The 25,670-nt window shown below is 49.5% G+C and overlaps 1 protein-coding gene across 1 annotated transcript; it reads left to right on the forward strand.

Annotated features, from left to right (window-relative positions):
- The first annotated feature begins 313 nt into the window (after positions 1 to 313).
- On the forward strand, positions 314 to 25,377 carry LOC144694694 (gamma-glutamyl hydrolase-like). Its single transcript, XM_078565280.1, has 10 exons — positions 314 to 436; positions 4,435 to 4,466; positions 10,397 to 10,508; positions 11,796 to 11,846; positions 17,421 to 17,505; positions 19,022 to 19,160; positions 19,585 to 19,691; positions 20,421 to 20,514; positions 21,578 to 21,715; positions 24,741 to 25,377. Exons 1-10 carry the CDS (start codon positions 420 to 422, stop codon positions 24,860 to 24,862), a joined length of 897 nt encoding a protein of 298 aa, XP_078421406.1. The 5' UTR covers positions 314 to 419; the 3' UTR covers positions 24,863 to 25,377.
- Positions 25,378 to 25,670: the final 293 nt, after the last annotated feature.

Consider the following 25,670-nt stretch of genomic DNA (forward strand, 5'->3'; position numbering starts at 1 on the left):
TTCAAGGCTGAGTTAGACAGATTTTAACTGACCAAAGAGTCGAGGGTAATGAGGGACAGGCAGGAAAGTGCACTTGGGGCCCCAATCAGATCGGCCATGATCTTATTGAATGGCGCAGCAGGCTCGAGGGGCCGAATGGCCTACCCCAGCTCCTATTTCTTATGTTCTTATTTTGTCCTTGGCTGTGTAATACTGAACAAAAGCTTTCACTCATTTCAGCAACTTCGACAAGCCTGTGGAATGAGCTCCAAAGTTCGCAGGTGAAGAAAGAGTTAAAAGAATTTCTCAGTGATTTCCCAGGCTGTGACATGACAAGGAACTCCCATTGATTGGAGGTGATGTAATGACCTTCCCCTATCTGTCAGCCATTCAGTTCCTGATCCTTCCGGAGGAGCTCATCCGACAACAGACGCACAGCCATGAACAGACTGACAAAGTGAGATTCGGTTTGGTTGGGGCTTTATCTGGGGAGGGGTAGTGGAGTGGAGGGGGGTGGGGTTTGGAATGCTATCCCAAGCTGTGGGAGGATTAATGTTAACCACAGTGCTTCTGTCTTTGATCACAGCACAGGGCAGTGACAGAGAACTTGTGCCACAGGGAAACTATAAACAAACTGCCCGAATTTCTCAGATAGAGGGATAGAGGGAGCTCGGATAGACTGGGAGCTCGGATAGACTGGGAGCTCGGATAGAGGGAGCTCGGATAGACTGGGAGCTTGGATAGACTGGGAGCTTGGATAGAGGGAGCTTGAATAGACTGGGAGCTCGGATAGACTGGGAGCTCGGATAGAGGGAGCTCGGATAGACTGGAAGCTCGGATAGAGGGAGCTCGGATAGACTGGGAACTCGGATAGAGGGAGCTCGGATAGACTGAGAGCTCGGTTAGAGGGAGCTCGGATAGAGGTAGCTTGGATAGAGGGAGCTCGGATAGAGGGAGCTTGGATAGAGGGGGCTCGGATAGGGGGAGCTCGGATAGACTGGGAGCTCAATTAGAGGGGGCTCGAATAGAGGGAGCTCGGATAGAGGGAACTCGGATAGAGGGAGCTCGGATAGAGGGAGCTGGGATAGAGGGAGCTGGGATAGAGGGAGCTGGGATAGAGGGGGCTCGGATAGGGGGAGCTCGGATAGAGGGGGCTCGGATAGAGGGAGCTCAGATAGACTGGGAGCTCGGATAAACTGGGAGCTCGGATAGACTGAGAGCTCGGATAGACTGGGAGCTCGGATAGAGGGAGTTCGGTTAGAGGGAGCTTGGATAGAGGGAGCTCGGATAGACTGGGAGCTCGGATAGAGGGAGCTCGGATAGTGGGAGCTCGGATAGACTGGGAGCTCGGATAGGGGGAGCTTGGATAGAGGGAGCTCGGATAGGGGGAGCTTGGATAGAGGGAGCTCGGATAGAGGGAGCTCGGATAGAGGGAGCTCGGATAGAGGGAGTTCGGTTAGAGGGAGCTTGGATAGAGGGAGCTCGGATAGACTGGGAGCTCGGATAGGCTGGGGGCTCGGATAGAGGGAGCTCGGATAGTGGGAGCTCGGATAGACTGGGAGCTCGGATAGGGGGAGCTCGGATAGAGGGAGCTCGGATAGAGGGAGCTCGGATAGAGGGAGCTCGGTTAGAGGGAGCTCGGATAGAGGGAGCTCGGATAGGGGGAGCTCGGATAGACTGGGAGCTCGGATAGGGGGAGCTCGGATAGAGGGAGCTCGGATAGAGGGAGCTCGGATAGAGGGAGCTCGGTTAGAGGGAGCTCGGATAGAGGGAGCTCGGATAGGGGGAGCTCGGATAGACTGGGAGCTCGGATAGACTGGGAGCTCGGATAGACTGGGAGCTCGGTTAGACTGGGAGCTTGGATAGAGGGAGCTCGGATAGACTGGGAGCTCGGATAGTGGGGGCTCGGATAGACTGGGAGCTCGGATAGAGAGAGCTTGGATAGAGGGAGCTCGGATGGACTGGGAGCTCGGATGGACTGGGATCTCGGATAGACTGGGAGCTCGGATAGGGTGAGCTCGGTAGAGGGAGCTCGGAGAGAGGGGGCTTGGATAGGGGGAGCTCGGATAGAGGGAGCTCGGATAGAGGGGGCTTGGATAGGGGGAGCTCGGATAGAGGGAGCTCGGATAGACTGGGAGCTCGGATAGTGGGAGCTCGGATAGACTGGGAGCTCGGATAGAGAGAGCTTGGATAGAGGGAGCTCGGATGGACTGGGAGCTCGGATGGACTGGGAGCTCGGATGGACTGGGAGCTCGGATAGACTGGGAGCTCGGATAGACTGGGACCTCGGATAGGGGGAGCTCGGATAGAGGGAGCTCGGTTAGAGGGAGCTCGGATAGAGGGAGCTCGGATAGGGGGAGCTCGAATAGACTGGGAGCTCGGATAGACTGGGAGCTCGGTTAGACTGGGAGCTTGGATAGAGGGAGCTCGGATAGAGGGAGCTCGGAGAGAGGGGGCTCAGATAGGGGGAGCTCGGATAGAGGGAGCTCTGATAGACTGGGAGCTCGGATAGAGGGAGCTCGGATAGAGGGAGCTCGGATGGGCTGGAAGCTCGGATGGACTGGGAGCTCGGATAGACTGGGAGCTCGGATAGACTGGGAGCTTGGATAGGGGGAGCTCGGATAGAGGGAGCTCGGTTAGAGGGAGCTCGGATAGAGGGAGCTCGGATAGGGGGAGCTCGAATAGACTGGGAGTTCGGATAGACTGGGAGCTCGGATAGACTGGGAGCTCAGACAGACTTGGAGCTCGGTTAGACTGGGAGCTTGGATAGAGGGAGCTCGGATAGAGGGAGCTCGGAGAGAGGGGGCTCGGATAGAGGGAGCTCGGATAGAGGGAGCTCGGATAGACTGGGAGCTCGGATAGAGAGAGCTTGGATAGAGGGAGCTCGGATGGACTGGGAGCTCGGATGGACTGGGAGCTCGGATGGACTGGGAGCTCGGATAGACTGGGAGCTCGGTTAGACTGGGAGCTTGGATAGAGGGAGCTCGGATAGAGGGAGCTCGGAGAGAGGGGGCTCGGATAGGGGGAGCTCGGATAGAGGGAGCTCGGATAGACTGGGAGATCAGATAGAGGGAGCTCGGATAGAGGGAGCTTGGATGGACTGGGAGCTCGGATGGACTGGGAGCTCGGATAGACTGGGAGCTCGGATAGTGGGACCTCGGATAGGGGGAGTTCGGATAGAGGGAGCTCGGTTAGAGGGAGCTCGGATAGAGGGAGCTCGGATAGGGGGAGCTCGAATAGACTGGGAGTTCGGATAGACTGGGAGCTCGGTTAGACTGGGAGCTTGGATAGAGGGAGCTCGGATAGAGGGAGCTCGGAGAGAGGGGGCTCGGATAGGGGGAGCTCGGATAGAGGGAGCTCGGATAGACTGGGAGCTCGGATAGAGGGAGCTTGGATAGAGGGAGCTCGGAGAGAGGGGGCTTGGATAGAGGGAACTCATGCTGAAATTCTGGAGAAGTGGATTTTGGGGTTGGATTAATGTTCTGTTGTTTTGACAATCCTGAGGGTGATCTGCAGTGTTTTTGGCATGAGGAAGCATACAGGGGGGAGGAAAGTTCTTCAGAGAGTGTGGGTTGGGGTTGGAGTGTGGGGTGGGTTGAGGGGGGTCAGAGGGTGGGTTGAGTTTGGGGTTTGGCTTGAGGTCAGAGGGTGCGTGGGGTTCAAAGTGTGTGTTGGGGGTCAAAGAGTTAGTTGGGGTGTAGGTTTTGGTTGATGTGTGAGGGTGGATTGGGGTTGGGGTTGGGGTCAGAGGGTGGTCCGGGGTTGGGGATGGGTTGGGAGTCAGAGGGTGGATTGGGGTTGAGCTTTGGGTTGGGGTCAGAGGGTGGATTTGAGTTGGGGTTGGGGTCAGAGGGTGGATTGGGGTTGGGGTTGGGGTCAGAGGGTGGTCTGGGGTTCGGGATAGGTTGGGAGTCAGAGGGTGGATTGAGGTTGAGGTTTGGGTTGGGGTCAGAGTGTGGATTGGAGTTGGGGTTGGGGTCAGAGGGTGGATTGGGGTTGGGGTTGGGGTCAGGGCATAGGTTGGGGTTGGGTTCAGAGGGTAGTCACAGTGTCAGGGTGTGGGATGAGCAACTGATAATGTGCTCAAGCTGTTGTCTATCTCAGGTATTGAGATCAATTTAATTGGTCCCTTGATGGGAAGGGGTGGGGATGATGGGTCATAGATGGTCTCATTTGTGACTGGGCTTTAATGGAGGATTATTGTGTGGATCAGTCGATGTGGCAGATTGAGTTTGTATCAGATTTGGATCATTCCAGAACTATATCGGGACTAACACAGTTCTGAGAATTAGGCCGATGAAACCTAATCATGTAAGACAGGGAATGATCCCACTTATTTTAACAAGTCAAAGGAGAAGCAACTAGTCCCTATTCTTTGTAATTCCCTGAATCTCAGTGTCTCACTGATTCATATTGGAGGATGTGAAACTTACTCTCTTCTCTTCAATTTCCCAGCACTGAAACTCTGAACGATAGACCAGTAATCGGTGAGTAACGACAACGTGGGAAAACGTTAGAAGCTATTGTTAAAAATGTTAGGTCAGGATAATCAAGGTAATCAGGCAGAGTCAGCCTGGTTTTGTAAAAGGGAAATCAGGTTTAACCAATTTATTGGAGTTCTTTGAAGGAGTCACATGTGCTGTGGATAAAGGGGAACTGGTGGATGTACTGTACTTAGATTTCCAGAAGACATTTGATAAGATGCCACATCAAAGGTTATTGAGGAAAATAAAAGCTCATGGTGTAGGGGGTAACATGTTGGCATGGATAGAGGATTGGCTGGCTAACAGGAAGCAGAGAGTAGGCGTAAATGGGTCTTTTTCAGGTTGGCAAGATGTAATGAGCAATGTGCCACAGGGATAGGTTAAGTGAATGGGCAAAGATCTGGCAAATGGAGTATAATGTGGGAAAATGTGAAATTGTCCATTTTGGCAGAAAGAATAAAAAAAAGAATATTATCTAAATGGTGAGAGATTGCAGAGCTCTGAGATTCAGAGGTACCTGGGTGTCCTAGTGCAATAATCACAAAAGGCTAGTATACAGGTCCAGCAAGTAATTAGGAAAGTTAATAGAGTGTTACCATTTATCATGAAGGGAATTGATTATAAAAGCATGGAGGTTATTCTTCAGTTATACAGGGCACTGGTGAGACCACATCTGGTGTACTGTATACAATATTGGTCTCCTTATTTAAGGAAAGATGTAAATGCATTAGAAGTAGTTCAGAGAAGGTTTACTAGTTTAATACCTGGAATGGGTAGGTTGTCTTATAAGGAAAGGTTGGACAGGTTTGGCTTGTATCTGCTGGAGTTTAGAAGAGTAAGAGGTAACTTGATTGAAACATATAAGATCCTGAGGGGTCTTGACAGGGTGGATATGGAGAGGATGTTTTCTGTTGTGGGAGAATCTAGAACTAGGGGTCACTGTTTAAAAATAAGGGGTCACTCATTTGAAACAGAGATGAGGAGAATTTTTTTCATTCAGAGGGTCGTGAGCCTTTGGAACTCTCTTCCTGAAAAGGTGGATGCAGAGGCTTTGAATATTTTTAAGGCAGAGCTGGATAGATTGTTGATTAACAAGGGGTGAAATGTTATAGGGGTAGGCGGAAATGTGGAGTTGAGGTTAAAACCAGATCAGCCATGATCTTATTAAATGGTGGAGTAGGTTCGAGGGGCCGAGTGGCCTACTTCTGCTCCTAATTCACGTGTTCGTATTTACATTCGCATGCACCACTTTAACCGTGTTTGTGCTCAGTAACCGATTGCAATGGACACTGGGTGACTGATAATCCAACAGTCCCGGGACAGCTGTTCACTCAGGCCTCCCCCTCACCGACAAAGAGAGAGAGAGGGAGAGAGAGAAAGAGAGAGAAAGAAAGAAAGAGAGAGAGAGAGAAAGAAGAGAGAGAGAGAAAGAGAAAAGGAGAGAGGGTGGGATGGATAGAGAGAGAAAGAGGAAGAGCGAAAGAGAAAGGGAGAGAGAGAGGGAGGGAGGGATGGAGAAAGAGAGACAGAGGGGGAGAGAGAAAGAAAGATAGAAAGAAAAGTGAGATATAAAGGTGGAGAGAAAGAGAGAGAGAAGGAAATATTAGGAAAGAATGAGAGTGAGAGGGAGGAAGGGATGGATAGAGAGAGAGAGACAGAGGGGATAGAGAAAGAGAGAGAGAAAGAAAAGAGAGAGATAAAGGTAGAGAGAAAGAGAGAGAGAGAAGGAGATAGTAGGAAAGAGTGAGGGAGAGAGGGAGGGATGGATAGAGAGACAAAGAGAGAGGGAGAAAGTGAAGGTTAGATGAGAACAGTTGAGAAACGGACAGAGTTAGATGGACAGCAAGAGGCAGTGGGCTGGATTGGACGTGCCCCTGCCGGCCGTGTTTTCAGTAAGGGGATGGGGGGGTTGGGGGTTGGGGTGGGGTTGGTAGGCCCCCCAAACACGGTAGGTGGGTGGGTGTCAGAATCGGCTGCCAACCCACCATATTTAAATCAATGATCAAGGATCAATTGAGATTGTTAACAAGTCAATTGACTCCATGAATACACTGCCCACGGGAGGTGTCAGCTGTGGATCAGTTCATAGCACCCTCGCCTTTGAATCAGAGGGTTGTGGGTTCATGTCCCACTCCCGGAAACCAAGAACTGTGAATGTACTCGAAAGAGTTACATGCGATCTGTTGATAACGCGAAAGAGTTACACTGCCCACGGCATAACATGGCTGACGTGGGCAATCGGGGGAGTGGGCAGGCTGGTTTTTGAAAAAACATTTTAAAAGGGCAGAAAGGAAGGGGGGGTTACTCTGTTAGGGGGGGTGCCCTGTGTGCTTGGGGATAACCCCCCTAAGAAATTACCCCCTTTATTCTTCCTACCTGCCTGCTGCCTTAAACCATCACCCCAAAACCCACCCCCCACCCCCATGCCCTAGGTGCCGGACTTACCTGTCTCTGGGTTGATTGGGCTGCCTTCTTGGACCTGCAATCCTGGCAGCAGCCATAATGCACTCTTGGTGCTGTTGAGATTGCCGGAGCTGCCAGCCAATGGGATTTTCCAGCATCTTCTGAGGGAGGAACCCATCCCCTGGTAAGGGGCAGAAGTCCCGCTGGCCGTCTGTTTACCACCCACAGTGTGTTATGGCTACTGGGTGGGCTGGAGTGGAGTGAGACGGCTGCACGCTGATTTTGCTTCCAGGGGAGGGGAGTGGTGGGGGTGGTGAACTGTGTGGCCCCCCTTGTAATAGGCTGCCCAGTATATGGGAGTGTGCAGATTGTGTCAGAGACACACTGACGCACACACACACACACACACACACACACAGCCACACGCAAACACACACACAGCCACACACAAACACACACACACATGCAAACACACACACACACAGCCACATGCAAACACACACACAGCCACACACAAACACACACACACATGCAAACACACACACACACACACACAGCCACACGCAAACACATACACACACACAGCCACATGCAAACACACACAAACACACAGCCACACGCAAACACACACAAACACACAGCCACACGCAAACACACACACACAAACACACACACAGCCACACGCAAACACACACACAAACACACAGCCACACACAAACACACAGCCACATGCAAACACATACACAAACACACGCACACACGCTAACACACAGGCATGCACACATACACAGGCACACACACACATACACAGACACATGCACACATACACAGACACACACACATACAAACACACACACACAAACACACAGGCACACACAAACGCACACAGACATGCACACATACACAGACACACACACAGACACAGACACACACACACATATACACAGACACATGCATACATACACAGACACACACATACAAACACACACACGCACAGTCTAACCTCGGTGGTGGGTAAGTTATTAGAAAGAATTCTGAGGGACAGAATATATCTGCACTTGGATTAATCAGGGATAGTCAGCATGGATTTGTTAAGGGAAGGTCGTGTTTGACAAATTTGATCGAATTTTTTGAGGAGGTCACCAGGAATGTTGATGATGGTAATGCATTTGATGTGGTCTACATGGACTTTAGCAAGGCTTTTGATAAGGTCCCTCTTGGCAGACTGGTCAAGAAAGTAAGAGCCCATGGGATCCAAAGCAAAGTGACACATTGAATCCAAAATTGGCTGAGAGACAGGAAGCAGAGGGTGATGGTAGAGGGATGTTTCTGTGACTGGAAATCTGTTTCCAGTGGGGTTCCACAGGGCTTGGTGCTGGGACCCTTGCTGTTTGTGGTGTACATACATGATTTGGACTTAAATGTAGGGGGTATAGTCAAGAGGTTCACGGATTACACAAAAATGGGTAGGGTGGTAAATAGTGAGGAGGTTAGCTGTAAACTTCAGGGGAATATCAATGGACTGGTCAGATGGACAGAGCAGTGGCAAATGGAATTCAACCTGGAAAAGCGTGAGGTACCTTGGTACCTGGGTGCCTGTGTAGACTTGGGGAGGGCTAATAAGGCAAGGGATTGCACCATGAATGGTAGGACCCTGGAAAGTACTGAAGATCAGAGGGACCTTGGTGTGCATGGCCACAGATCCCTGAAGTAGCAGGGCAGGTAGATAAGGTGGTTAAGAAGGCATATGGGATATTTGCCTTTATTAGCCGAGGCGTAGAATACAAGAGCAGGGAGATTATACCAAAACTGTATAAAACGCTGGTTAGGCCACAACTGGAGTAGCGTGTGCAGTTCTGGTCACCACATTATAGGAAGGATGTGATTGCACTGGAGAGGGTGCAGAGGAGATTTACCAGGATGCTGCCTGGGCTGGAGGGTCTGAGCTATGAGGAAAGATTGGATAGGCTGGGGTTGTTTTCCTTGGAGCAGTGAAGGTTGAGAGGAGACCTGATAGAGGTGTATAAGATTATAAGGGGCATAGATAGGGTGGATAGGAAGGCACTTTTTCCATTAGTAGAGGGGTCAATAACCAGGGGGCATAGATTTAAGGTAGCAGGTAGAAGGATAAGAGGGGAGTTGAGGAGAAATTTTTTCACCCAGAGGGTGGTGGGAGTCTGGGACTCACTGCCTGAATGGATGGCTGAGTCAGAAACTCTCGTAACACTTAAGAAGTATTTACATATTCGCTTGCATTGCCATAGCCTCCAAAGCTATAGGTCAAGCGCTGGAAAATGGGATTAGTGTAGTCAGATGTTTGTTGACTGGGGCAGACACGATGGGCTGAATGGCCTCATTCTGTGCTGTAAACATCTATGAGTCACACACACACACACAGACACAGACAGACACATACAAACACACACACATTAACACACAAACACACACACTCTCACACAGACACTAACACACAGACACAAACAACAAGACACACACACACTGTGGCACACAATTAGATTTATATAGCATCTTTAAAGTAATGAAACATCCCAAGGTGCTTCATAGGGACCATTATAAACCCAAATATCACACTAAATCACATAGGTCAGGTGATTAAAAACTTGGTCAAATAGTTTTAAGGAGTGTCTTAAAGAAGGAAAGTGAGGTAGAGAGGGGGAGAGGTGTAGGGAGGGAATCCCAGAGCTTAGAGGCCAGACAGTTGAAGGTGCAGCCACCAGTTGTGGGGTGATTAAAATCAGAGGAATGTGCAAGAGGCCAGTATTAGAGGAGTTCAGATATCTCAGTGATGCTGGAGGAGATTACAGAGAGAGGGAGGGGCGAGGCCTTGGAGTGAATTAAAAACAAGGATGTGGATTTTAAAATGGAGATGTTGCTTGACTGGAAGCCAATCCCCTGTAATATAACCTGGCTCTACTCCTGTCTCAGCTCATCTGCTGCTGAAATCCTCCTTCACATCTTTGTTATCTCTAGACTTGACTATTCCAACACACTCCTGCCCGGACTCCCTCTACCCTCTGTAAACTTCAGCTCATCCAAAACTCTGCTGCCCGTGTCCTTACTTGCACCAAGTCCTGTTCACCCATCACCCCTCCGCTCACTGACCTACATTGGCCACTAGTCCAGCAACACCAGAATTTTAAAATTCTTATCCTTTTTTTCAATCCCTCAATGGCCTTTCCCCTCCCTATCCTTGCAATCTGCTCCAACCCACAGCCCTCTGAAATACCTGTTCTTCTCCTATCCTGGTCTCTTGTGCATCCTCACGTGTAGTCACTCCACCATTGGCTACACCCCATTGGCCTCTCCGCCTTTCTGTCTCCCTTTCCTCCGTTAAGAAGCTCCTTAAAACCTTCCTCTCTGACCAAGCTCTGTCTCACCTGCCCTAACATTTCCCCATGTAACACAGTGTCAAATATTTTTTGACATGTTCTCCTGTGAAGCCACCAGTTGGAACTTTCTAACTATGTTGCAGGCGCTAAATAAATGCAATTTGTTGTTGTTGCTGACAGGGATCTTAGCCCAGCACACTGTGGATGAGCTGACTGAGGTGGCAAAGACATATGTGGGTGCTCCCTATGTGAAGTACCTGGAGTCAGCTGGCAGCAGGGTGGCGGTGATCAGGTAACACGGTCATTATTGTGTCCATCCCAGGATGGGCTTGATTTTACTGAAGTGTCAGGTGGAGGGTCAGAGGCCAAAGGTTGAACAGATAGGGAGGGAATCTGAGATGAATGGAAAAGCTTTGGTCAGGAGCCATCAGCCTTGGATTTACACGACTGCAGATTGTAGGAGGGAGAGGCGACTCAGGGAGGGATGAGGAAGGAGAGGGGGTGAAGAGAGTGAAAGGGTGAGGGGGTAAAGAAGGGGTGAGGAGAGGTGAAAAGGGTTGTGGAATCCCACAGAATTGAAACCTTGGGAAAGAAAGAGGGAAAGACTTTTATTTATTTATTTGTTTATTTTAATACGATCATGGGATGTGGGCATCGCTGGCTGGGCCAGCATTTATTGCCCATCCCTAATTGCCCCACAGTGCTGTCAGGGAAGGGAGTTCCATGATTTTGACTCAGTGACAGTGAAGGAATGGCGATATATTTCCAAGTCAGGATGGTGAGTGACTTGGAGGGGAACTTCCAGGTGGTGGTGTTCCCATGTGTATGCTGCCCTTGTCCTTCGAGTTGGTAGTGGTCGTGGGTTTGGAAGGTGCTGTTGAAGGAGCCTTGGTTAATTCCTGCAGTGCATCTTGTAGATGGTACACACACTGCTGCTACTGTGCGTCGGTGGTGGAGGGAGTGAATGTTTGTGGATGTGGTGCCAATCAAGCGGGCTGCTTTGTCCTGGACGATATTGAACTTCCCGAGTGTTGTGGGAGCTGCACTCATCCAGGCAAGTGGGGAGTATTCCATCACATTCCTAACTTGTGCCTTGTAGATGGCGCTTTTCACAACCAACAGAAATCTCAAAATTCTTCCCAGCCAATGAAGTATGTTTGAAGTGTAGCCACTGTTGTAATGTAAGGAATGTAGAAAGGGCAGGTTCTTGAATGAAACAATGGAGCTAATCATTTTAATCCAGTGAAGATGCAGAAAAATGATGATGGCAATGGGCCGGGTTAGGGTTAGGGTCAGGATTAGGGTCAGGTTCAGGGTTGGGGTTAGGGTTAGAATTAGGATTAGGATTAGGGTTAGGGTTAGGGTCAGGATTAGGGTCAGGTTCAGGGTTGGGGTTAGGGTTAGAATTAGGGTTAGGATTAGGGTTAGGGTTAGGGTCAGGATTAGGGTCAGGTTCAGGGTTAGGGTTAGGGTTAGGGTCAGGATTGGCTCTGTGATGGTGATGGGCTGCATTGAGGTTGGGGTAAAAAGGGTTGGGATTAATTAGCAGTAACTGTTGCTTCTTCCTTTTTTTCTGCAGGTTGTATCTCAGTGAGTGCGATTATGAAAAGATTTTTCATTCAATAAATGGGTAAGTGACTAATGATCACTTTTCATCATTTGATTGATTCTCTTCACTGAACTCAGCAAATGTTGGGTCTTGGTTCTTCACTTGCTGCTCTCTTGGATGGTTTCATTTCACTGTCCTGCATTTTAAAAATTTCAGATGCCTTCCTATGGAAGGTATAATCTGTCCACCTGTTTAATGTCCTGTCCCTCTTCATGTATGTCAAACTCTTCCCTCCCTGACCTTGAGGTGTCCTCTACAAAATATTGACTCAGAAATATTAAGCTGCTTTGTTGAATACGCAAAAACATAAGGAATTGAAAAAAGTCATTGGGCGAAATCTTCCGTTCTTGGCGAGTGTCTCGCTCGCTGCCTGAAGAAGCGCTGAGACACTGGTTCCTTAAGGTAGCGGGACAGGTAGATAAGCTGGTTAAGAAGGCATATGGGATACTTACCTTTATTTGCATAGAATATAAGAGCAGGGAGGCTATGCTGGAACTGTATAAAACGCTGGTTAGGCCACAGCTAGAGTATTGCATGCAGTTCTGGAATCCGCATTATAGGAAGGATGTGATTGCACTAGAGAGAGTGCAGAGGAGATTTAGCAGGATGTTGCCTGGGCTGGAGAGTTTTAGTTATTAGGAGAGATTGGATAGATTGGGATTATTTTCCCTGGAGCAGAGGAGATTGAGGGGGGACATGATTGAGGTGTATAAAATTTAAGAGGGACATAGATAGGGTAGACAGGAAGGAATTTTTCCCTTGGCGGAAGGATCCGTAACCAGGGGGCATAGATTTAGGGTAAGGGGCAGGAGGTTTAGAGGGGATGTGAGGAAGAATTTTTTCACCCAGAGGGTGGTGGGAATCTGGAACTCACTGCCTGAAAGGGTGGTAGAGGCAGAAACCCTCATAACATTTAAGAAGTATTTGGATGTGCACTTGCGATGCCACGGCATACAAGGCCTAGTCCTGGAAAATGGGATTAGAATAGTTAGGTACTTGTTTGACCGGTGCAGACTTGATGGGCCGAAGGACTTTTCCTGTGCTGTAGACCTCTATGACTCTATGACTCTATGACCTGCACTGACTCTGAGATGGAAGACCAGGCGTATCTTCTGTCCATCAGGCAGCTAAGTGGGCAGTGGTGGGCCTTCCTCCAGTCTGTGGACCCCGGAAGTCAACTTTCATGCCCACCAAGAGCTGCTGGCCAATCAGAGGCCGGCAGCTCTTGCACTTGGCAGTGCCCCCTGGACAACACCCCTCGGAGTCCCAGGAGCGCAGCGTGGCTCAGGAGAAAGGTAAGTGTTGTCGGGGACGTCTGGTGGGGAGGGAGTCAAGAAGGGGGGTCACAGGAGTCGGCAGCAGGGCAGCCACCCCTCTGCCCCATCTCCGTGCCCTCAATCATGCACAGATTAGTGCAGATCGAGGACCACCAACCAGCTCGCATAGTTTTACCAGGCCCACCTGGAGCTGGGAATGTTGCAGCGGAGGTGGGAAGAGGCCCTTAAGTGGGCATTAATTGGTCATTTAAGGGACTCAAGTGGACATCCGGTGGAGGTGAGAAGGCGTCAGGTATCGGTCCTGAGGCCAAGATGCCAAATTCTCAGGATCACCCCACTTCCTTCCTTGCCTCCTGTGGGGGCAGAAGATCCTGACCGTTGATTCCAGCAATTCTATTATTTCACTTCCAAAACAAACTCAGATCCCCCCCTGGAAGAGGCGATTGTTTAATGAGGGGAGATTGGGTAAAATGGGTTAATATTCCCGAAAGTTTAGAAGAATGAGAGGCAATCCCATTGAAATAGATCAAATTATGATGGGCTCAACAGGGTAGATACTGAGAGATTCTTTCCACTGGCCGGGGGCGGCGGGGTGGTGGGGATCCTAAACACGGGGACACAGTCTCAGGATGAGGGAGCCAATCATTTAGGACTGAGATGAGGAGAAATTTCTTCACTCAAAGGGTTGTGAATCTTTGGAATTCTTTACCCCAGACAGTCGTGGATGCTCCATTGTTGAATACATTTAACTGAGATTGATAGATTTTTGGGTTCTAAGGGAATTAAGGGATAGGGGGATAGTACAGGAAGTGGAGTTGAGGTAGAAGATTAGTCATGATCTTAGTGAAATGTAGAACAGGCTCGAGGGGCTGAGTGACCAGCCCTAGTTGCTATTTCATCTGTTCCTATGTTAATCAACTCGATCCACTAACGTGCCTATGAACCCCTTTCCTTAAGGGGATTTGATCCCTTTGGGTAAAAATCCCCTTGATTCCCTTTGAACTAAATAGTAGGATTCAAGGGATCAAACTTGGCAAGGTGTGGTAAACCAACGGGAAGGGACAAGGCGAGAGAGGAAGGTATTACTGTGGGAAGCAATAAGCAGACCATGACAGGGGGGGGACGGAGAATACAATCTAAGGCCAGAATTTTACGCCTCGCGGGTGGGTGAGCGCACGAAATAGCGCAAGGCGACATCGGGCGAGTGTTCCAACCTCCATCCCGCACGCGAGCAATCTCCAGGCTGGTGGGTGTGCACGGAGGTCAGAGCCGAGCCCGTCAACAATTAAAGGGCACTTAAGGACATTAAAAAGGCGGTTCATCCCGATTTTACGTGGATCCCGATTTTGCGTTTGGTCGATGGGCAAAACGGGCAGGCGGGCAGCCCGCTTTTAAGGAAACCTCATCCAAGGGCGGGATAAGAAGGGTCGACATCATTGCCATTGTGAGTAGCATTTCCAGGCTTTATTTTCAGCACTCATCGGTGTCTCCAAGGCCCCCCGGAGAACATTTGAACTTTCGAAATAGGAGCAGGAGTAGGCCATTTGGCCCCTCCAGCCTGCTTCTTCGTTCAATAAGATCGCGGCTGATCAGATTCCAATTAGAATTCCACATTCCCATCTAACCCCGATAACATTCGATCCCCTTGCCTAACAAGAATCTATCTACCTCTGCCTTAAAAATATTCAGTGACCCCACCCCCACCACCTTCTGAGGCAGAGAGTTCCAAAGTTACACAACCCTCTGAGAGAAATTTTTTCTCCTCATCTCTGTCCTAAAAGGGCGACCCCTAATTTTAAAACAGTTCCCCCTAGTTCTGGACTCACCCACAAGAGGAATCAGCCTTTCCACATCCACCTTGTCGACACTGTTGAGGATCTTGTATATTTCAATCAAATCACCCCTCACTCTTCTAAACTTCAGTAGAAACAAGCCCAGTCTGTCCAACCTTTCCTCATAAGACAACTCACTCACTCCCGCTATCAATCTAGTAAACCTCCTCTTGACCGTATGGACCCTCCCAGGTATCAGACAGCCTTCCAGTACCCTGGTAATGGGGATTGTGGTCTCCGCTGGAGGCTCCTCCTCTGAGGAGGAAGAGAGGGACAGAAGGGAGAGGAGTCCAGGTGTCCCAATGCAGCTTCCAGGGGAGGGACCTGTGGGGGGAGAGGCGCAGACACAAGGGGCGCAAGGCCAGCAGGTAGTCTAAGGCAGAAGGGGCCGCAGAAGACGCCACTTTCCTGCTGCCAGGGTTTATAGGCAGCGATGCAGCTACCTCAATATGTCCGAGGAGCAATGCTGAAGGAGGCTCCACCTCTCAAGGGAGACAGTGATCTCCATTTGCCAGACGATTGGGCCCTGAGATCAGCTCCGACTGTGTGGGTGGACACCCCATGCCAGTGGCTCTGAAGGTCACAGCGGACCTCAACTTCTATACCTCCGGCTCTTTCCAGGGCTCAGTGGGGGATCTTTGTGGAGTCTCAAAATCAGCTGTCCACGGTTGTGTCAAGCTGGTGACAGAAGCTCTGTTCAGGTGGGTATTGACTTTCCTTCATTTCCGTGTGGACGAGGCCAGCCAGGCTGAGTGAGCCAGAGGCTTTGCAGCGATTGCTGTGTTCCCCTGCATCCAGGGTGCAATAGACTGTACACATGTGGCCATCAAGGCACCAGCGGGTGAGCCCGGTGCCTTCGTCAACAGGAAGGGCTTCCACTCCATGAACGTGCAGATAGTGTGTGATCACAGGATGCTGATTCTACAAGTCTGTGCAAGGTACCCAGGCAGCCTCCATGACGCTTACATCCTCAGACACTCCCAGGGGCTCTTCAGTGCTCCAGCCCGACTGGATGGATGGCTGCTGGGTGACAAGGGCTATCCGTTGAAGAGGTGGCTCATGACCCCTCTCTGCCATCCAAGAACAGAGGCAGAGCAGCATTATAACAGGAATCATGTCTCCACAAGGGCTGTGATAGAGAGAACTATAGGTCTCCTGAAGATTCGCTCCGATGCCCGGACCGTTCAAGGGGAGAACTACAATACCCCCAAAGTTTCAATCAAGTCGCCTCTTACTCTTCTAAACTCCAGCGGATATAAGCCTGATCTGTGACTGGTTGCATGCTGCGCTCTCCACAATCCGGTACTGGTAAGGGGGGGCTCACTAGAGGAAGAGGATCTTGAGGCAGCTGCACAGGCCACAGGGGATGAATCCGGTGGTGAGCCAGAAGATGAACACAGTGAGGAGAACACTGAGGGAGTGAAACCAGACCTCTGTAACCTCCAGGGAGGCAGGGACACCAGGGACACTTTGATCCAACGCTCCTTTAGCTAGGCTGCCAAAGATCTGCTCCCACCTCATGCTAGAGCTGCCGCCTCCATCCCAGATGTCTGAAATGACACTTTTCTTTGAACCCAAAGTCCAATCAGTGCCTGTGCAATAAAGTTTAGAGCCATTCACATCCAGCATGAGATACTGGCGTGTCCTGCACCTACAAAACAACTGAAACATACTCAGGCCATTAAAACAAAAGCAAAATTTATTTCATGTTGATTCTCACAACAAATGAACAGAACTATATCTGGTGTTAATGGTCACATCAATAAACATATTAATAAAAGGTGGGTTGTCTTATGAGGAAAGGCTGGACAGGTTACGCTTGTATCCACTGGAGTTTAGAAGAGTAAGAGGTGACTTAATTGAAACATTTAAAATCCTGAGGGGTCTTAACAGGGTGGATACGGAGAGGATGTTTCCTCTTGTGGGAGAATCTAGAACTAGGGGTCACTGTTTAAAAATAAGAGGTCACCCATTTAAGACAGAGGAGGAGAAATTTTTTTCTCTCTGAGGGTTGTGAGTCTTTGGAACTCTCTTCCTCAAAAGGCGGTGGAAGCAGAGACTTTGAATATTTTTAAGGCAGAGCTAGATAGACTCTTGCTTAACAAGGGGGTGAAAGGTTATGGGGAGAGGCAGGAATGTGGGGTTGAGGTTACATTCAGATCAGCCATGATCTTATTGAATGGTGGAGTAGGTTTGAGGGGCCGAGTGGCCTTACTCCTGCCCCTAATTCGCATGTTTGTATATTTGTGCCCTGTTCTTTGTGAAAGCCAACAGTTGACCCAGAGTGAACTCCTCTTTCTGTTAATCTATCCTCATCCTGATTTACAAACAGGATTTGTTCACCTTCTGTAAGCTGTGGCTGTCGTGAGCTACAATGCAAAGCAAACTGCCATCCTATAGATGAGAGGCTGATTGCTGAACTCAGGTCTTGCACCAGTCTGACACACTGATCGATATTCAGTGCGACTCAAATTGTCTGTTCCCAGGATCTTACTTCCGGGAGGAGCAGTGGATTTAGTGACATCGGAGTTTGCCCGAGTTGCTGGCATTTTCTATCGACTGGCATTGAAGGTGTGTAAACATTCCAGCTTCTCGACAGTTCCGGTGTGTTTGTGGAGGTGTCTGTGATGGATGAAGTGGGTGGCACAGGTGAGACACGCAGTGGGCCAAGTGGTTTGTTCCAGTGCCAAGGAGACTGGGCTCCCATTGTCACTTTGGGAAGATTGAGGAACTGAATTCCTGCAGTGAGGGACTCGCTGACCTCAGGGAGCCTCACATCCAAATTCCAGTCTTACGTACAGATTGGAGAATAAAGAAAGAGGATGGCCCTGAGACACCAAGCAGAATTCCCCTGCCCATCATCTCTGAGGTGGCATCACTGACAGCCATCGGAGTGGCCTTGGATTAACAGCGGTCCAAAATATGGCATCTCCAACGGTGCAGCACTCCCTCGGTACTGACCCTCTGACAGTGCAGCACTCCCTCAGTACTGACCCTCTGACAGTGCAGCACTCCCTCAGTACTGACCCTCTGACAGTGCAGCACTCCCTCAGTACTGACCCTCCGACAGTGCAGCACTCCCTCAGTACTGACCCTCTGACAGTGCAGCACTCCCTCAGTACTGACCCTCTGACAGTGCAGCACTCCCTCAGTACTGACCCTCTGACAGTGCAGCACTCCCTCGGTACTGACCCTCTGACAATGCAGCACTCCCTTAGTACTGACCATCTGACAGTGCTGCACTCCCTCAGCCCTGACCCTCTGACAATGCAGCACTCCCTCAGTACTGACCCTCTGACAATGCAGCACTCCCTCAGTACTGACCCTCTGACAATGCAGCACTCCCTCAGTAATGACCCTCTGACAATGCAGCACTCCCTCAGTACTGACCCTCTGACAATGCAGCACTCCCTCAGTACTGACCCTCTGACAATGCAGCACTCCCTCAGTACTGACCCTCTGACAATGCAGCACTCCCTCGGTACTGACCCTCTGACAGTGCAGCACTCCCTCAGTACTGACCCTCTGACAATGCAGCACTCCCTCAGTACTGACCCTCTGACAATGCAGCACTCCCTCAGCACTGACCATCTGACAGTGCAGCACTCCCTCAGTACTGACCCTCCAACAGTGCAGCACTCCCTCAGTACTGACCCTCTGACAATGCAGCACTCCCTCAGCACTGACCCTCTGACAATGCAGCACTCCCTCAGCACTGACCCTCTGACAGTGCAGCACTCCCTCAGCACTGACCCTCTGACAGTGCAGCACTCCCTCAGCACTGACCCTCTGACAATGCAGCACTCCCTCAGCACTGACCCTCTGACAGTGCAGCACTCCCTCGACTGACCCTCCGACAGTGCAGCCCTCCCTCAGTACTGACCCTCTGACAATGCAGCACTCCCTCAGTACTGACCCTCCGACAGTGCAGCGCTGTCTCCTAGCACAGCGCCCACCGCGATGTCCCCGAGCCCCCTTTTCTCTGGAACACATAGTTTTGTGATTGGGGATATTGTTGTTGTATACGGGACTGGGAGTGTGTTTGCTGTGTTTTCAATGTCAGTGAGATTCTGTCTGATTGATGCAGGCGTGTGACCAGGGGGGTTATTTCCCAGTCTGGGGGACGTGTATGGGACACCAGCTGCTGACCACTTTGACAGCCGGAGAGGACCTCCTGACCCCGACTGCCAGTTACAACGTGGCATTGACACTGGAGTTTACCGAGGGTAAGGGCACCCAGGCAGCGTTGCCTCTTTCATCCGCCGTGTTTCCAGGTGAGAATAGAGTGAGACTCGGGCTCTTCTCACTCATCCTCTTGGCCACATGGTCATCAGAGCCATAAGGGCATCGTGTGGATCTCCTGCAAGATCTCCTCCTGTCCAATCATGTCCTGAGGTGGAGGCTGAGGGGAGTTGATCAATAATCAACTCGATCACCGGATCGGTTCAAATGAAGAAGGCCATTTGGCCCATTTATTCCTCTCCTTCTATTCCTACCCTAACCCCCCCCCTCACCATCACACCATCTGCTGCATGGGGAGTTGGGAAGCTTCAGGAGGTCTTCCTCATTCTCCCCTCCCCCTCCGCACAGTCTGATCCCATGAGGGCCTCTGCTGTTGATCCAGCTGACAGCCATATATTTATTTTTCAGAAGCAAAATCTAGTAAAATGTTTAAAGATTTTTCTCCGGATTTGATGAGAATTTTATCCAAAAAACCACTGACCGGAAATTTCCACAAGTTCAGCATCACAGAGCAAGTGAGTGAGAGGGGGATTGGGGAGGTGGAGGGGGATCGGGGAGGGGGAGGGGGGTCGAGGAGGGGGAGGGGGATCGGGGAGGGGGAGGGGGTTCGGGGTAGGGGATTGGGAGGGGGGTCTGGGAGGGGGATTGGGGAGGGGGATCGGGGTGGAGGATGGGGAGGGGGATTGGGGAGGGGGAGGGGGATCGGGGAGGGGGATCGGGAGGGGGATCAGGGTGGGGGATAGGAGGGGGATTGGGGAGGGGGATCAGGGTGGAGGGGTGGGATGGGAAGGATCATGGAGCGTGTTCGGAGAGGGATACAGAGGCGGATCGGGGATGGTGGTGAGAGAATGTGATGGGGAGGGGGATTGGGGAGGGGAATGATGGATGGGGAGGGAGAATGTGTGGGGTATAGGTCAAATGGGGGCAGCGAGGGGGGAGAACAGAGAGGAACATGGGGGGATGGGGAGGAGGAATGTAAGGGAGGGAAAATGTGGGGGATAGGGAGTTATGTGGAATGAGGGCAGGGGAGAGTGAGAAGAAGTGTGGGGGGGAAGGGGAGGAGTGATGTGTAGCAGTAGAGTGAGGGAGAGGGAGTGAGGGAGAAAGGGAGTGTGAGAGGGAACGAGGGGCTGGGGGGAAGAGAGGAATGAGGTAGTTTCACTGAAACACCTCGAGGGTGATTTGAGGTTCTGTGGGACCAGATTTTACTCTGCAAATGTTTAAATTTCTTTTTTTACTTTTAGTCCTTTGTATCCAATGAGAAATTGCGATCGTTCTACAGACTTATCTCCACCAGCACTGACCGACACGGAGTCCCATTCATCTCCACAATGGAAGGTACGAGAGGGGGTGGACTTCTCCCTCCTTGTGATCCCGTCCCAGTGACGCACACACACTCACACACACACACACGCCCACTGGTATACACACACACACACACTCAACCAGTCTGTCTCACACTCACACGTACAAACATCGCCACACACACAACACACTCACTGACACACACACACGCACACACATATACACAGGCGCACCCAGTGATACACACACACACTCAACCGGTCTCTCTCACATGCTCACACACACACACACATACACACACACACACACACACACACACAACACACTCACTGACACACACACAAAGTGACACACACTCAGTGACACACCCACACACACAATCACTGACACACCCATGCATGCACGTGCACATACACACACACACACACCCAGCGACACACACACACCCAGCGACACACACACACACTCACACAGTCTCTCTCACATACACACACACACACACAAACATACACACAATCAGTGACACACACATACACTCACACATGCGTGCACACACACACACGCACACACATGCACACATACACACATGCCCAGTGACACACACACCCAGCGACACACACACACTCAATCAGTGACACACACATACACAGACACACACACACCCAGTGACACACACACACTCAACCAGTCACACACACACAGACACACACACACCCAGCGACACACACACACTCAACCAGTGACACACACACACACAGACACACAGACACACACATACCCAGTGACACACACACATTCAACCAGTGACACACACACACACACACACAGACACACAGACACACCCAGTGACACACACACACTCAACCAGTCACACACACACAGACACACACACACCCAGCGACACACACACATTCAACCAGTGACACACACACACACAGACACACACACACCCAGTGACACACACACACTCAACCAGTCACACACACACACAATCTCTCACACGCACACACACAGACAATAACTCAGTGAGACATACAGCCAGTAGTTGAGGTGCTGTTGATGTTTTAGAGTTGAGCCCCATTCCTCTCTCTTGCAGCACTTGAATATCCATTCTACGGCACCCAATGGCATCCTGAAGCAAACCGTTTCTTATGGAAGGAGAGTTTGGAAGCTCCTCATTGTGCCCACGGTGTCAGGATATCCTACTTATTGGCTGAGTTCTTTGTAAATGAAGGTAAATCTGCAGATGTTTTAGTTTGTGTGCCTTAGTTGGTGTGTTTTGTTTCCACTAAACAATGGGAATGGGAAGGAGAAACAAATTGGCAGCAAATTACAGGAAGATGCAGTATGTTGCCAATGGATGGGGGGTTTCAATTATTGACTGGAATAGTAACATTTTTAATGTATGATCATACATAATAGACTGTGTCCCAGTCCAATGAGGAAATAAACTGAGCTGGAGCTTATTCAGGCGAATGAATTGGGACATGTTTCAGTGGGAGAGCATTTAGGAAACAGTGATCATAATACCATCAGCTTTAGAATAATTATGGAAAAGGATAAGGAAAATCAATAATTGAAATCCTCAGTTGGAGGAGAGCTTATTTCAATGAATAGAACAGGGATCAGGCCCAAGTGGCTTGGAATCAAAGATTGGCAGGTATACAGGAAATGAGCAATAGGAGCTTCCAAATAGGAGCTAGCTCAGGTACAGAATAGACTCATTCTCCTTCGCTAGATCTCCCTGGATAACTAAAGATAGAGATTAAAATGAAACAGAATAAGGAGGTTTATGAGAAATGTTAGATCGATCACTGAATAGGGAACCAGGCTGAATACAGAAAGTTCAAAGGGGAACTGAAAAGGCAAATAAGATGGGCAGAGAAAATATATCAGTGGCTAAGATCAAAGGGAAACTAAACATCTTTATAGATATATAAACAATAAAAGGACAGTCAAAGGAAGCTCAAGGCCAATTAGAGACCAAATAGGAGCATCTTCTTGTGGAGGCAGAGGACATGACTGAGATACTAAATGAATTCTTTACATCTGTCTTCATTGGGAAAGAGAACGCTGCCAATGTCACAGTGAAGGAGAAGAGAATTAGATAGAATTAAAAACAGGTAAAGATCATGTAATTAAAGATCGGCAGCGCTCAAAGTGGAAAAGTCACCCGGTCTGGGTGAGATCCATCCTGGGTTACTGAGCGAAGTAAGGATATAAATTGTAGAGGGTCTGGCTATAATCATCCAATCCTCCTTCGATTGGAGTGGGTGCCAGAGACAGGAGGATGAAACTCTGGCTCATAAAAGTGAATAAGGATGAAGCCAGCAAATACAGAGCAGTCAGCCTAGTGTCAGTGCTGTGGAAACTTCTAGAGACAATATCCAAGACACAATCAATCAGCACTTCAAAAAAATAACACGTTAATAAATGACATTATGTTAAAGTCAAACTGTGTTTGACTGATTTGATTGCGTTCTTTGGAGAGGGTAGATGTGAGGTGTATAGCTGATGTTGAGTGTCAGGACTTTCAAAAGAAGTTTGACAAAGTACCACATAATAGATTGTTAGCAAAATTGAAATCTATAGAATTAAAGGGGCAGCGGCTACATGAATAGAAAATTGGTTAAAGGGCAGAAAATAGAAATCAGTGTTGAGCATTTGTTTCTCAGACTGGCTGAGGTGTTCACCAGGGGTCGGTAATAGGACCTCAGCTCTCGCTGATACATATTAATGACCTGCACTTCACTTTATTAAACTGGCAACTCCGAAATACAGGAAACAGTGAGGAAAATAGCAACAGGCTTCAAACTTTAAACCAAAAGAGTTGGAGAGGGGTCAGGTGAAGAGAGATTTAGAAACCTAAAGAGCAAAGATGAGGCAGTGGAGCAATGTGGGTAAAAGACAAGCAGAGCGGGACAGGAAAGGTCAGAGAGCTTAATGATAATTGTGCATCAACAAATAATACCATTGAATGTTAAGTAGTGATGGTTGGATTCTCTCTTGTTGGCGAGGTAAGGTAATATCAGCCAGAGAAAAAGTATTGGAGGAACTTAAGGGGCTAAATTCCAACAAATCCCCAGGACTTGATGACCTAACGACCTACATCCTAGAGGCTGCTGGGATAGTGGATGTCACTAGCTTTGATCCCTTCAATACTGGAATGGTCCCAGCAGATTGGAAGTTAGCAAATGTAACACTCCTATTCAAGAAAGGAAGGAGAGAGTAAACAGGGAGCTACAGGCCAGTTGGTCTGATATCAGACACGGGAAAGTGCTGGAATCTATCATTAAGGAAATTTCAACAATGTATTTAGAAAACCATAGGGCAGAATTTTGCCCTCGTTGGGCGGGTGGGCCCGGGAGCAGTTTCCAAGCCGACAGCCGCCCACAATCGGACCCCAACGTGGATTTCACGCCGCTGGCCCAATTATCGGCCAGCCAGTGTGGAACGCGTGCTGCCGGGGTGGGGGATGGGAGGAGCGCGAGCGCTGAAGTGCGCGTGTGTGCGGGGGCGCGCGCAGTAAAAGCTCCCGGATGCGCAGAGCCGCCTCAGGGAGCTGAAGGTTTTTAACAATAAAAACAGACGTACTAGAAATAATGAAAACATGTGCCCTCATGTGACTCTGTCACATGAACAGAAGTTAGAAGTTTTAAATGGTTTTTTATTCATTAGTCGAAACCTCATCCCACCCATGGATGATGTTTTGCCGAAAATGCAAAGGCCGCTTGGCCTTTTCGACCCCCCCCCACACAACTGGATGGTTGGACTGGCAGCCAAACACTCGGGTGAATTGGGTTGTTAAAGGCCTTAATAAGCCGTTTATTTAATGGTGGGTGCGGCTTCCACTCCCACACGCTCCCACCGACCAAATTATTGCACGAGTGCGTGGTGACATCGGGACACTTGCCCGATGTGATCGCGCGTCATTTTACACTTGTTCGGGCCGGGTGCACATCTGTCCGATGAGCGAAAAGCTCTGGCCATAGTATGATCAGATAGAGAAAACATGGTTTCATGAAAGGAAAATCCTGTTTGACAAAAGTTATGAAGAGTTTTTTGAGACTGTAACTGGTAGGGTAGATAAAGGGGAACCAGTAGATGTACTATACCTGGACATATACAGGTAAAGTGAATGGGCAGCAAATTGACAGATGCAATGTAATGTGGAGAAGTGTGGGGTTATTCAGAGAAACAGATTTAATGTTTTAAGTCAATGACCTTACATCAGAGCCTGTTCTGTTCACTCTCAACAGCTAGAAAGAATCTTCACCACTTTGAGACAAAGGAAGAGGAAGAATCTGCCTTGATTGACTCTCACAAACCGGTTTTCCTGGGTGACAAGAGCTCCTTTAGAACTCTCTACTTCTTTGATTAACCCCCTGTTACCTTTGCCATGGGTAAAGACTGGAGTTCCCGTCTCTCTCTCTCTCTGTCCTGCATCTCTCATTGTGCAAGAGAGGCAGGTGCAGCGTGAAGGCTACGAAGAACTGAGGGCAATGCTGCGGGATTGTGTCCTATCCGCTGATCTCCCTTCCCGTCCCCCCCCGGGAAGGCATTAACTCCTTGACTAACCCCCTCCCCGCACACTGTGGTATCGCTCCCAAATGACCATTCATGATAGTGACCGTCAGCGGGAGATTTGAATGTGCAAGGATCATAGCTGAGCCTAATCCCTGCTCTGAGCTGATACTGGGCTCTGTACAGGTCCGTGTGGTGTCAGTAACTAGGAACCTGAACTCACACTGGCCCAGAAACTGGTTTGTGTGATATGGAAAACAGGACATTTACAGCTCATTACTGGAATTCAGCAGGCATGTGAATACTTGGTGATTACTGTCTGATCTACTCTCTTATGTCAGAGAAATCACTTAATAAAACCTGTTATGGAGACACTTGCAGTTGGTAAAGGGTTTGTCCACATCTTTCAGAACTCTTTCCAAGCACTTCACACACAACTAAAGACTTTGAAATACAGTGCCTTAGTGCACTGGACTCTTAAAAACCCATCTGGTTCACTAATGTCCTTTAAGGAAGGAAATCTGCTGTGTTTATCTGGTCTGGTCTACATGAGAGTCCAGACACACAGCAATGTGGTTGGCTCTTAAATGCCCTCTGAAATGGCCTAGCAAGCCACTCAGTTCAAGGGCAATTAGGGATGGGAAACAAATGCTGGTCTTGCCAGT

Source organism: Cetorhinus maximus, chromosome 20 (genome assembly GCF_964194155.1).
Source record: "Cetorhinus maximus chromosome 20, sCetMax3.hap1.1, whole genome shotgun sequence".
In the NCBI taxonomy this organism is placed as follows: domain Eukaryota; kingdom Metazoa; phylum Chordata; class Chondrichthyes; order Lamniformes; family Cetorhinidae; genus Cetorhinus; species Cetorhinus maximus.

Bases quoted from the DNA above. Each gene is read 5' to 3' on its own strand.
- LOC144694694 (XM_078565280.1), top strand. The intron at 11,847-17,420 runs GTAAGTGACTAA...GTCTGTTCCCAG, and splicing joins ATTTTTCATTCAATAAATGG to GATCTTACTTCCGGGAGGAG. The intron at 20,515-21,577 runs GTACGAGAGGGG...TCTCTCTTGCAG, and splicing joins ATTCATCTCCACAATGGAAG to CACTTGAATATCCATTCTAC.